We start from the raw sequence: 13,626 nt of genomic DNA, 5'->3' as shown, positions 1-13,626 counted from the left end.
TATTATTATTATCTATTTAAATATGTTTTTTTAATTAGTAAATATTGAATATTTTGTGTTTGTAAATATTTGCAAATTCCATATATTTCATTAGCTTTAGTGTCTCGTTTTCCAAATTCATTTCATTGCATTTCCAGTTCCGTTATATATTTTACTATTTTTCCTACATTTCCAACTCAAATGAAAACCCAACTCAACATAAACTAAAGCCCAAAAAACCACATACATATACTCACTAAAACTGTCACCATAGCTCGCTTGCAGCCAAAATCAAACCAGATCTAACGACGAAGACCGCGATTGTGCACCCGATGAAGTGATCGAGTAGTCCTCCGAACTGCCGCAACGCGCCACCTGCCACGCATCGGCGTCTGTCTCGTCCTCGGAGAGTGTCATAGCGTTTAACGAAAATGACGCCAACGTGCTTGGCATTGTCGCTGGCGGCGCGCCCGGCCGCGCGTTGGGCGCGCTGTAAAAGCGTGTTACATTGTGTCGGTTCGACAACAGTTGCGCAGGCATACTGAGCGTGTCCGCCGGTGCGGACGTCGATGAGATAGACATGCATTCGGAAGCGCTTTCATCAATACTCGGCAGCGTTGAAGTGGAGCGCGCCGAAACGCTGTCCATATTGAGTAGACGACCGCTCAAATAGCTCACACCGCGCACTGCTGGCGCCGGCGCGGTATCGAAACTATGAAATAGCGCGCTCCATTGCGACTCAGCGTCCGGTATTTCGGTGCTCGGCGTAGTCGGTGTGGTGCCGCCGCTAGGCGTATTCGCATTGTTTATGGTGTTGGAGAAGTAATTGTTGGAAGGACCTACAGCCACGCCTGTGTCGAGGTAACGCTTACCATGATAAACCTCTTGCATGGTGTTGGCGCGCATGATGGTGCGTGTTGAAGCGCTTGCCGCATTACTAATCGCTTGCATTTGTTTTGTGAAGCTATTATTATTGCCTGTGCGCTGTTGTTGCGGCACTGGTAGAGGCGGTGATGGCGTTGTGCGCAGCGAGGCAGGCGCCGTGGAGCAGGTTGCGGCAAGAGTTGGTAGTGTGTTTGCAAAAAGCAGTTTGCAACTAGCGGCCATCAGCTGCGCATTCGCGCTGTCCCGTACACTTTTCTCCGAGAGCAAGTCCTCGGACGTCTCATCGGAGACTTCATCCAAGATTGTATGCACCGGTTTGTAGTGATGTTGCGGTGTTTGCGTGGCGGTGCTTTTGCGTCGTGGCAATGCAAGGTTCGTTGTAGCGGAGCTCGAATTTTGGCTGAGATATTCAGCCGCTATCTTCATGGTTGAATAGTTTGGTGACGTTGCGGTTCGCTTAACCGTTGGATAATCTATTTGAACAAGGTGCGTTGGTAAAACTAAATACTTCACGAATACAGTGTACAAGTGATCGGTAAAGGGTGCGAACAGAGTGAGGTTATGTTGTAAATGTTAAAAGCATATACTTCAATAAATATATGTCGTCTAAAATGTAGCATACTTTTAATGATAAGAGAAATCTGATGTTTATTGTTTTCTTCGAAGTTTTCGCTTTTGGACCCACAGAAACTTCCTACAGTAGCACCCTTACCGATATTGAATTAAAATAATTATATATTTATGTATTTATCAAGCCAGACTTTCACTACACTCCGTTGCAGGTGAAGCTTTGAGGAATATACAAACAATAGCAAGAACAAATACAAATACAAGTAAAAAAGAACATTTAGCATTTGCGGAAGCGATTAGCTGACTACTCTACCTTGACGGTATACCTTCGGCGGACTCTTCACTATCTTCGCATATCGAGCTTGGATTTTTATTCTTTTTTACTGGTGTTGTCGTGCCATTTGCCTCGGTGCTCGAATTATTCGTACCCGAATCGAAGGAGTTCTGCACAACCACATCCATATGGGAGTCAAGTGAGAATTGCTTGCCTGTTTGCAATGATATAGAGATACCGTTATTTATATTACAGTTGATAAGTCATATAGATAAATATAAAAGACAAGGCCACTTATTTTTTACCAGACATGAGTATACCGCGCACACGTCGCCTCATCGATGGCGATTCTTGGTGCTGTGCAAATCAAACCAGTGGTGAAAGAAAATAGAATATTAGCATTTGTTTTGGTTAACTATAAATTCGTAGAAACTTACAGCAATACGTACGCCAGCATAGGTTTTGGCTAAAAATTCGTCGGCATCAAATATGGCCGCAAAAGAACCGTTGACGATTTTCGGAGAGAGTGGTGAGTTTGAGAGCAAAAGACTGGAGCCAAATGCTTCGCTTTTATCTTTCGTATCTGTGGATTTACAAAGGTTATGCGAGATGTATTAAAACATTTGCCTATATTTTTAAAAGCTCCTCGTATAATTCTGATAATATGACAATAAATTAGCCTTACACTGACATTTCTTACAATTAATGATTCTTATCTCAGGAGTTTTATATATTTTTTCTCGCTTCATTGCCATTAGTAAACAGAGTTCAGTAAATGCTTAATGGAAATTGAAAAGCTTCTTTAGCATATCATCACTCTAACTGTTCTTAGTTATTTCGCACATTCCCATAGATAAACCGGCACTCGAAGTGTAACCAATTAAAAAAATGCATAACTTCGGTTTGGAAAATTACTTTTATTTATTTTAAAGTACCAAATGTTTGAAATAATCATAAATTCAGGACCAATTCACTTTTGCTAGATATGACCACCTTTTGCCTTAACAATGGTCTTGGGAAGGTCAGAAAACGATTCGCAAGCTGCTCGAATATGACTTGTCGGTATTTTGGCCCATTCACGGACAATGGCTTTCTTCAGCATCTCGAGACTGGTATATTTTTTACTTCGGATCTTGTTCTCCAAAATGGCCCAAAGAGAATAATCCATTGGATTCGCATCCGGTGAACTCGAGAGCCATTGTGTGGTCGTCATGAAGTTCGGAACGTTGTTTTTCAGCCATTTTTGGATCACTGGCACTTTGTGAGACGGTGTTGAGTTTGTTGAAACGTCCATGGTTTGCGACCAAAATGTTTTTTTGCCCACAGCTTCAAAGCTGCCTCCAGAACACTTCCCATCTGCGGTGACAGCGGCTCAAACCATTATTTGTGGCGAGTGCCGCCTCCTGGTGGCCAACTGATGACTTAGATTCTCGTATGAGCGGTCGGTCAAGTAAACCCTATCGTTTTGAGAGTGTACGAATTGCTCAATTATAAAAATTTTTTCGTCAGAAAACAGACAGACAGTTACCAGTAATTATTTCAATAATTTTTTTACAGCATCTTCTATCGAGTACCAATAGAAGCTTTGTGTATTTCTGATCTACCGCCTTACACATGACAAGTAGTTTTGAACCTCAGTTAGTAACAATCGCACACTACTCTATGCCTTCTCGTCAACCAGTAGAAATGAAGTCGCTTGTTCCTGGCGATACTCTCAATTTCTGGCCTGCTTCCTTAAACACTTTTGGTCAATATGCGAAACAAGATGTTAGTTATGGAGTTGTCTGCTGAAGCAAGAGAGACTTGCTCCGTGACTTTCCCAATAGCAAAGATCTCTGGTTGAAGTGTATTGCGGTGGTCCATGAGCTCAAAAGGTTACCTTAATATGTTAAATGTGTTGCGTGAAGGTACCACACATTCTTTCCCAACTGGAAAATGGGATAATGTAGTCTGTGCTTGCCAAACCGTCATTATCAACCGAGCTGTGCACGAAGGTTCTATATGAAAACTCTGCTGCAGCCATGTTGTCCTTCCGGCTGATTTCACCGCACATTTTCAGCAAAGAGGTCTAGGGGCGGCAGGTTCAGCACCACTGAAAGAACCGCCGTCGGCATGATTTTTAGGTAAGTAGTGAAAATAAGCAGATTCGATTTCTTCAAATTCAACCACAAGCCCGCTTGCCTTGCCCAATTCTGCAGTGTATGGTGAGAAGTGGTCATTTCCCCTTATTAAAATGGCAATGCTGCCTGCATATGCCCCTATCTTAGGGATTGTGACGTCCAAGTTCCTTAAGGTGAATAATACAACTTCCCCGTACTCCAGATAGTGAAGAGTCTACGGGTTTGACTTTTCTATATGCGTGTTGCACTTAGGACCATATTACAGGAGAAATACTGCCGTTTATAAAAAAACCTAACTTCTTCTTTTCGGGGACAGCACAACCACTGTGCTTCTTTATAAGTTCGCCCTTCTTACAGTTTTTCTTTGTGCTACCTTTAGGCGTTTATCTAAAGAATCTTCGCAAAGGTCACTAAATTTCTTATAAGCTCATCTCATGTTCACACATATGTCAGCTTTTTCACCAAAGCCGAATAATTCTACAGATTGTGCTCCCACACTACTGTAAGCATTTAAAATAGTATATTTAAATACCTAACTTACCTTTTAGGTAAACTTTATTTCTATTCGATATTGTAATGTTCATTTCGTCCAGTATCATGGACGCAACGCGTCTTATCTCGTTCCAATCCTTCAAAATATCGTCGACAGTTGTATTTGTAGAGGTCACCGTGAATCGTATGACATATTTGCCTTTCAAAGAGGAAGGTATACAATGCAGATTACCGCGATGATTGAGACGCTTCAATAGACGTTCAGTGATCTCATTTTCACCCTTGATACGAAACACCACCATGCCTGAGATTTTTAAATTTTTAAGAAGTCCCATTATTATTACAGTTACATTACTCTAAATTTCCACGCCTTACCTAAGTGCCGTTTAGCTGGTATCTCGAAACGGTGGTCGGCCAAAACGAGCGCTTCGAACTTTTGCGCCAAACGTACACCTTCGCGTATGTGCTTTTGCAGACCCTTAATGCCGAACGAACGCAATACGAAGAAAACTTTCAAAGCGCGAAAGCGCCTACTTAACGGTATCTGCCAATGCATGTAGTCAATGGAGACCCCAGAATTTTCGTGCTGTAAGTACAGTGGTTCCACATTAAAGGTGCGATGCACGGCGGTGCTGTCCTTAATCCTTAAGTGGTTGTTAGATTGGAAAGGAAGGTGCGCTTTAATATAGAGTTCTTATATTGAAATATCGCTTACCATAATGCCGTGGCGTCAAAATGTACCATCAGCCACTTAGATGGATTGAAGGCGATCGAATCTGCTTTCTCAATGCCCCGCAGCCAGGTGCGAAATTCGGGGCAAATAAAAGCGCTGCCCGCGTAAGCGCTATCGACATGGAGCCAAATATTGAAATCGCGACAGACTATACCAATCTGCGTGTAATAAGAATATAGTAAATACTGGTAGCAGTTTCAAAGTGTGAGAAATGAATCGGTTTGTACCTCTTCCAAATTGTCAAAGGAACATGAGCCCGTGGTACCCAACGTGGCGCAAACCTGAAAGAAATATTTCGAGAAAGTATGCAAAAAGGAGGTAGAGAGAAATGAAATATCATCGAGATGTAAATAAAAATAAAGTCTCTCCGCAACTTTTAGAGATCTGGAAAATAGGTCAAAACCTGAAACATATAGCGTCGTCCTGATTATTAAAAACACTCAGGTGATCGTTCTGCAATAAACATAAAATACATTGAGGCTCTAGAAAAAAAGTTTAGAATCCCCGATTACCTTAATGCTGTGCTGCGCAGCTATCTTAGTAATAGAAAACTGTTGTACTGAACAAGAGAAAGATAGCGGAATCATCCGTTTTTATTGGCTACGCGGACGACATCGCAGCAGTAATTACAGTAAGAGATGCAGAAGAAGTCTGATGACAGCTAAATTACGTCCTGATACGGAACCAAGCATAGCTTGACTCACACAATCGTACTACCTAGGTGTAAGACTAGACTCTTGATAAACTTTCTGCGCACAAATCCAGCGCCCCACAGGTAGTGAAAATTATCCCTACACTTAGCAAACTAATGGGCAACGTAAGAAAGTCGAAACAAGAGAAAATTATAATAGATTTTGGCTGATATCTTAAGAAAGGAAAACCGGCGGGAATATTGGCCAGAATACACTGCAGAGCAGCCCTCAGTATTGCATCAACTTTCTCAACAACGTCAGGTGATGCAATATTTGTTAAAAGCCACAATGACCTTCTATGTTGTGAACGGGAAAAAATGGGTAGGCAAAAAGTCTTTTCGTTTTTGTGTCAATAGATGTCTTTACAGTCGTATATCTGCTGTGCTACCAATCACATTGTGTCATACCATAGTGTTGGATAGGTGAGAAGTTAAGCTTCATTTAACAAAATAAAAAGTTGATAAAAAATTCAGACTGTTCAAAAATGAATGAATATAATGAACAAGTTCCCTATATTTTGAAATTTTCGTATAAAAAAAGTGAAGAATTCCATATAAGCCACTGGCTTGCTCGCTTTTGTTCTGGAAATTTCGATGTGAAAGGTGCACCTCGCTCTGGTCGACCTATCGTTGAAAAATTTTATTAAATTATGGACAAGATTGGCCAGGACCGGCACATAAACAACCATGACATCGCTAAGGAACTTAACATTCATCATCAAACTGTTTTGAACCATTTCAAAAAGGCTGGCTACAAAAAGAAAATCGATGTTTGAGTACCGGAAGAATTGTCTGTGAAAATTTTAATGAAATCAACCTTTATGGAAGCGAATGGTAACAGGAGACGAAAAGTGAATTCAATACGACAATAAAAGATCATGGTTCAAGCGAGGTGAAGCTCAACAAATGGTCGCAAAGCCAGGATTGACGCCTCGAAAGGTTATGCTGAGTGTTTAGTGGTATTGGAAAGGAATCATCCACTATGCGCTGCACCAGCCTGGTCGAAGGATTGATTTTATATTTTACTGTCAACAACTGATGAGATTGAAGCAATCAAACGAGAAAAGACGGACAGACAAAATGGTATATATTTGGTTCATTAAAATTCTTTATAAATTAAAAAAAAAAAAGAAATAAGTTGAAGTTTGAATAGAAATACGAAAATACTTTTTCGGCTACCCAATATGTTTACATTATATGCATATACACATACACATATCTCATTTGAGTAGAACAGATTACGTTGCTCAATTAGTTCAAATATGAAATCAGACCGAACATTTCACTTTCCTTTGAATGATGAGGGCACCACTTCTCTCAAAAACACCAGTTGCTTATTTTTGTATTGTTTATTGCTTACCATTTTCCTTTCACCAGCGCTCATGCCAACAACTCTGCGGCGAAATGCGCAAAACACTGAGATTACTATGCTGGTAGCAAATGTAAGATTTAATCCTCTTTAGAGTCATTGTAACAAAATACCAAGCAATTTGTATGGCACATGACATGTGCCGCCTGCCGACAAGTGACTTAGCGGTGAAACTCATCTACTTCTCGTCGACTTTAGTATTAATTGGTCCCAATGGGATCCGCCGCAAAGGGGTAACAGGCAATCAGCTAAGAGCAGGCGCGTCAACTTTAATGGACAACGGTGAATAGGAATAGTCACCGCATTCACTGAGAGAAGTGACGGAATTCAATTGCTAAGCTCTTTTGCTCAAACAATTTTAATAGGATATAAATTATTTACTTATTTATTTATTTTTTTTTGGTTTTTTTTTGTAGACTTACCCAAAACGGCACGAGTCCTTGCTTAATGTCATCCTCGATGGCCTCGCGCAACGACTTGCCACGCATCGCCAAGCTGTCGTCGGCCTCAATGAAACGCATACGCACGAGCCCTATGAATTAATTAAAATGAGATGGAAAGAGCGCGAGCTTGAGCGTGTATTTAGCTGGTAAGCTGATTAAAATTTCAGCTGAGTGGCACAATTACCTATTAGCGCTGCCTTCTCCACGCTTGAGTGTGCCTGATCGGAGCAATAGGCAACTAGTCGCGCATTAATTTCCGCATCCTGAAAGCCGGGATGACGTTCGTGAAAACGTTGAATGGCTCGCGTGCGTCCCGCCAGCAGACACACCAACGTAGCTTCACTTGCCGTCGTCTGTATGACGCCACCGCCTGGACTTTTATTATGCAAATGCAAGAAATCATCTGGCAAGCCAATCATTTTGCCCAACCAATTCATGACAATCACTTCGAGTTCCGTACAAGCGGGTGAACTGGCCCAAGTGAATCCTAAACAGTTAATCGCATCGGCTAACATATCGCCGAGAAGTGAAGGAAATGAGTTCAGCGCTGGAAAGTAGGCATGCATGTGTGGACTTTGCCAATGTGTTATGCCAGGCATAATGACGCGTTCCACATCGGCGAATATGGCATCCCAATTTTCACCTTCGATCGGCGCAAACTCGGGCAATAGACCGCGCATGTAACCCGGTTTCACATCGGGAAATACGCGACGATCACGAATGTTTTCCAAATAATCGGCGATATAGTCCACCATCTCTTTGCCTGACAAAAATAAATGAACTTGGGTTGAGTAAGCTGTCTTAATTTTTTTTTTTTTTTTTTTTTTGAAAATTATAATTATTATTTAAGATTTTAGGCACCGTTTCTGTGATAACTTGCCAACAGTTAGGTAATTTCATAACGCCATTCTCAATAACACCCTTTTTTGCTAAAAAAAACTAACTGGGATCGTGAATTTTAGCAATCTTCTCATGAAGACAATGCTTCGCCAATAAAACAATTTGCAATAGGTAATGATTACTAAGTGCTAGGTCCGGACCCAACCAAGCTTCTGGGGCTATAGGTAAATCTCTATCGATGTGTGTGCCCTGACGTTGTAGCGATAAAACACAATTTCTCTCCTGTGGCTAAAGTTGAACAGTTCAGATCGACGACTTCATTCAGACGTTCATTAAGAGTTCGGGAGTATGGTGCAGCTGATAGTAGATATTTCACTGCCCATCCGACCAAACACTTAACAAAACCTTCTTGTCCATCCAGGCTTGGCCACCGTTTGTGTTGGCTCACTGAAATTCAGCCATAAGCTCAGATGAATCTTCGATTCATTCCCTTACATCGAGCTTCTTTTTGTATCCAGCCTTATTAAAACGTTTCCAAATGTTTTTTTGTTTTGTTATGGTTATATTTGGAATGTTTCGGTTAGGCTCGACGATTTCCATTATTTTAACGATGTTTTTGTTATTTGGGAATAGCTGCATCTTAGCTCGGACTTTTTCATACGGTACGCTTATCATATTTTCAAAAAGCACTCAGGGTTTAGTTATACTAGAGATCCAATACGGTTAGGTTAGGTTAAGAGCTCGACCCAAAAGCGGTTCCCACTTAGACAGCTGAGTACGCCGATTGATTTTAATACCTAACTACTACTAAGTGCTGATAGAAAAGACTCTCAAAAATCGACAAAGCACTAAGAGTCTGCCACAAATTTGTTGAATATCGAAACTTGTAGCTTTCCTCTCAAATATGATCAACATTATATAATACCAGCATTTGAATTCGGACTTTTAAGAGTGGCATTCCAAAGAACATCGATTGAGTGCGCTTAAAACCCATATTTCACAACAACAATGAAATACTTAAAAAACGAGCTTGCACTGCAAAGTAATGTGCAGTCAGCAAATCAAAAAAATTAAGATTAAATATACAAAAGAGATACTTTCACTTTATTTCATTAGTCACATGCCGTTGTAACGAGTCAGCTTATTTGCATTAAGTTAAAATTTCGAAATGATTCATGGGGCTCAGTTTGTATTTCAAAATAAATGTTGGACTTTGCGAATTTGTGCGAAAGGGATAAACGCGGAACAAATCAAAAATGATGAAACGTACTTTTCGCTAAACTGGCTAACAAGACAGAATGCTAAGTGAGGCCGAACCAAGCGACAAGGGATGGGTGAAAGTGGAAAAGTGGAGAAGGCAAACCGAATGTCAGAAGAAATTCTGAAAATCTGATTATATGCCAGCGAAACGAAAAGTTTAGACTATGGAATGCAAATGTCCAAATGATTTTACATGAGACACAAAGCCATCACACACACATACACATATGTACATATTTATGAACATTTACGATTCCATTGCTTTTCACACTGTGCATATGTTATTGTTATTTTTATTGCATTTGCCAAAGGATTGGCAAATTAAATTAAGTTGAAATTTATATGCGAATAAAATTGGAATAACGGGTTAGCGCAGCAGCAGGCTAGCTCCGTTTGTCGAGCGTTGACGCAGCAAATGCAATTTTTATATGTGGACACCCACAGAGCGAACTTAGTTAATAGGAGTTTGGGTGCAAATTCTATTCCCAGCTGCTCCAAAGGCAGTTTTCCGTTCACACCATTTATTGTAACTGTTTCTCGTTTCATTCAAATTGGCTTAAAAATATATAAATTTCATTTTATTACTCACCCCGTCGTCGGTATTCGTTCACATCCATGGTTTTTTAGAGGCTGCTGCTGTCGCTTCGAATTAATCAATGCTTGTTCTTGACTGTGGTTCCAGTTGTGTGCTCAAAGTGACTGCACTTTAAGTGGAGTCTGAAAAATTCCTCGAAGTCACTTTTTCGCAAGCGTAAAATGGGAAGAAAAAAAACAAATTTATTTGAATTTAATCTTTGGAACTCACATTAGAAACCACAAATCGCGATTTTGAATATTTGCGCTGGGCAAAAGTCGAGAATGACGATTTGTGGTTTCTAATGCAGCTCCGCAATGTCCAATAAAATTCCGAATGAGTGAAAAACCAATTTACGTGGGCGAATGCACGAAGTGCGCTTTGTCTTACGTTTTGGCCCTTTACTTGCACCTGCCGCAGTGCAACACTCGCTTTCTTCGGTTGAAACGTTAATTTCGTTGCGGGAAAATAAATTCGCCCACGATTCTAGCGAACGCCTACACGCACGCCTGACTCGAGCGCCTCACGCAAAAAGGTTTCAAAGCACACACACACATACCTGGGTGTTTGCATTGACCTTTTGTAAGGCTTCTTTATTTCGTTGAGAAGAATGCGTAGTAAAGAGAATAGTCAATGTTCGCTTACCGAAAACACGTAACAGCTGCGAAAATATTTTCAAAAGCGTGTACCGTTAATGTTCATGCAGTTATGGGCGTTGGGTGGGCGGATGGCGGTGTTATTGTTATTGGCGTTTGAATTGGTTATTGTAAAGTGACAATTAGTTGACATTTGGGCTTGGAAAAATACACCACGATACACGATGGCGTTACTGTAAATTGTGAATGGAAATATTTATATTTACTCAATATGTTTATGCAGGTACGTACTCACATATCCAAATATCCATACATATGTACATATATTATTTACATATTAATTAAAAGTATGTATACCACATTAAGAGAAAAAGGTACCCGGAAATTGTAACTAAATTCCCCAGGTAAATGATATTTCAAATAAATGTACTTTGCTGAGTTGGTAGGACTGTTCTCAATTAATCTGTCAACCAGTTTTTTCACAGCGGCTGTTTAAGTGCGTTGCAGACATACCTCGTTCTGGACGACCTTCGACCTCTTCAACTGATGAAAATATTAAAAAATCGAAGTATATGGAGCTTGCCTGACGAGTTGCAAGCGAGAGCTCGACCTCTCTCGCGAGTCTGTTGGAATGATTTTGTGAATGAAACACGTTCTTACATGACTTGTCCCGATAAAGCTAATTTTTTTCGCAATGAGCCACAATTATGACCGAATTTAAAGCAAAAAATGCAAAGAATATCATCGATCAAGCACCGTGTTCACCAGATTCGGCGCCGTGAGATTTTTTCTTGTTTCCTAAACTGAAATTTCCAGTCCGTGGAACCCATTTTCAGTCGGTCGAAGAGAAAAAACAAAATTCGCTGAAGGAGCTGAATGTAATCCCAAAAAGTTCTTATGAAAAGTGTTCGAAGACCGTTGGCATAAGTATATTACATCGGGTGGGGATTACTTTGTAAGCGACAAAATAAATATTGATGAATAATTGAATGTTTTGCGTTTTATTTACAATTTCCGGGTACTTTTTTGACATAATATATATAAGTTAGTTAGTTAAAACGTGTTTGTGATGGAATATAGTACAAGCAGCTGCCTTGATTTTTAAAAGAGCTCTTAAGAAAACAGTATAGCATTCAGTGGTGCCCAATCCGTAGCTTTCTCGGTTAAATTTGGCTAATGAAAAATAGTTGCGACACAACTTGGCTTCGCTACAGCAAACATCGAACTTTTGTAAAAAAGAATTATATACAAATGAACATGCAGGAGCTACGTAGCGCGCATTTGTTCAGTGGAAATAAGTGGGGAAAATTTTGTCTCTTCGATAGAGCACATGTTCTAAGACATTGTGAAAACGAACTTTGATATTTAATTATTTTTCATTTCTTGTAGTGTCACCCGTCGATGTTTGAGCAATTCTGTTATAATTATCTTTGATGACTATGATAACAACATTTTTTTATAAATTGCAGATAGCTGATGTTATGTCACACTTTATGAAAAAACCAAAAATTTAGTTTTGGTTAAGAGATCGATCCTAACAGGGATCGCATTTGAACAGCTAAGAATGAGTAGATGCGTTGTGGTACTTAAAAAACTTCCACATACGAGATCAAAAGACTTTTAAAATCGACGAAGCGCTTTGAGCTTCCACAAATTTGTTGGGATGGCTAATATCAGTGTCGGCTTTGTCTTCTGGTTTGCCGAAAGGAAAAAGAATCGTTGTGTAAAGACTGAACTTGGAGGAAAAAGTGCCTAGATATTTCCACCTCTTCTTCCTCCATACCACTTTAGCCACTAGCGATTTTAAACCTTACCGCAAACTTAAATTTAATATAAATTAATGGGATATCATGTTGTTTCATGAAAGATTTCTTCGGAGATGGCTCCATTGCTTTGAACAAATTCATGGCATTTCTTGTGAAGATATATAGATCCAAACATTTTTTCATACAAGTCTTACTTTTTATGGCAGATATAATCTATAGCGGCCCCAAATCGGCGATTCCGACAAATGAGCATCTTCTTGGGAAGAAACGAACGTTTGAGGTGGGGAATTGACTAATGGAAAAACTTGGCTTAATCGACGCAATTCGTCACGCTGATCATTTACGCACATGAATACATGAATATACTTTATGGGGTTCCCGATGGTTCCTTCTGCGTTCAGCGAACTTCATGTGAAACTTAGTATACTTTTCGATAATTTGAAATTGGTGCGGTAAACAATTTATATGAGTTGATTTGAGTGATATGATCATGGTTTTAACAGCTATTAACGCGTTTATCTCGAAACGCTATTTTCAGAGTCGATAATGAAAATTTCTCCGAAACAGACAGACCGATCGACTTAACATTTTCAAACAATCTCCATAGATAAACATGTCAGGTAATAATCGAAATTCGGCAATGTTTTTTTTTACCTAAAGATAATTTTTTTTTGGAAGCCTTTTTGGCAAAAATCCAAATTTAGGATTAGTTCTTCAATCATTACCAGTAGCCGTTAATAATAATATGTAGTAAATTTTGTTGGATTTTGCGTATGATTTTAAGAAGAAAAATCTTCCTCATCGTCAGACACAAATTTTTTTGTAGGTTCTCTTATAGATCGATTTTTGAAATAAATCGCCGATTATTAAAGCCCTTTAAATTTACTGTAAATGTACATTTTTTTATTATTATTATTTTTTTTTTAATAAAATACGTCTTTAACAAAAATTTACAAAATCGTATTTTTGCTGACTTGCAAGTGTATAACACCTCTGAAGGCCTGATAGACTTAACTGTACGTCTATCTGCAAAA

General features: G+C 39.6%; 1 protein-coding gene across 2 annotated transcripts; it reads right to left on the bottom strand.

The window, feature by feature from the left end:
- Positions 1–21: 21 nt before the first annotated feature.
- On the bottom strand, positions 22–10,273 carry LOC108975736 (histidine decarboxylase). Of its 2 annotated transcripts, none has more exons than XM_018944441.1 (11): positions 10,246–10,273; positions 7,741–8,319; positions 7,536–7,645; positions 5,281–5,334; positions 5,036–5,211; positions 4,696–4,964; positions 4,370–4,624; positions 2,146–2,291; positions 2,014–2,065; positions 1,761–1,922; positions 22–1,337 (listed from the first exon to the last, which is right to left on the bottom strand). In XM_018944441.1, exons 1-11 carry the CDS (start codon positions 10,271–10,273, stop codon positions 271–273), a joined length of 2,898 nt encoding a protein of 965 aa, XP_018799986.1. In that variant the 3' UTR covers positions 22–270. The 2 variants fall into 2 exon arrangements, with proteins under 2 accessions (XP_018799986.1, XP_018799992.1); XM_018944447.1 differs by lacking the exon at positions 22–1,337 and adding an exon at positions 1,368–1,652 and having other exon boundaries at positions 1,748–1,922.
- Positions 10,274–13,626: the final 3,353 nt, after the last annotated feature.

This window comes from Bactrocera latifrons, unplaced genomic scaffold (genome assembly GCF_001853355.1).
Source record: "Bactrocera latifrons isolate USDA-ARS-PBARC rearing strain unplaced genomic scaffold, ASM185335v1 scaffold_114, whole genome shotgun sequence".
Lineage (NCBI taxonomy): Eukaryota > Metazoa > Arthropoda > Insecta > Diptera > Tephritidae > Bactrocera > Bactrocera latifrons.
This window is presented reverse-complemented; position numbering and strand designations above follow the sequence as displayed.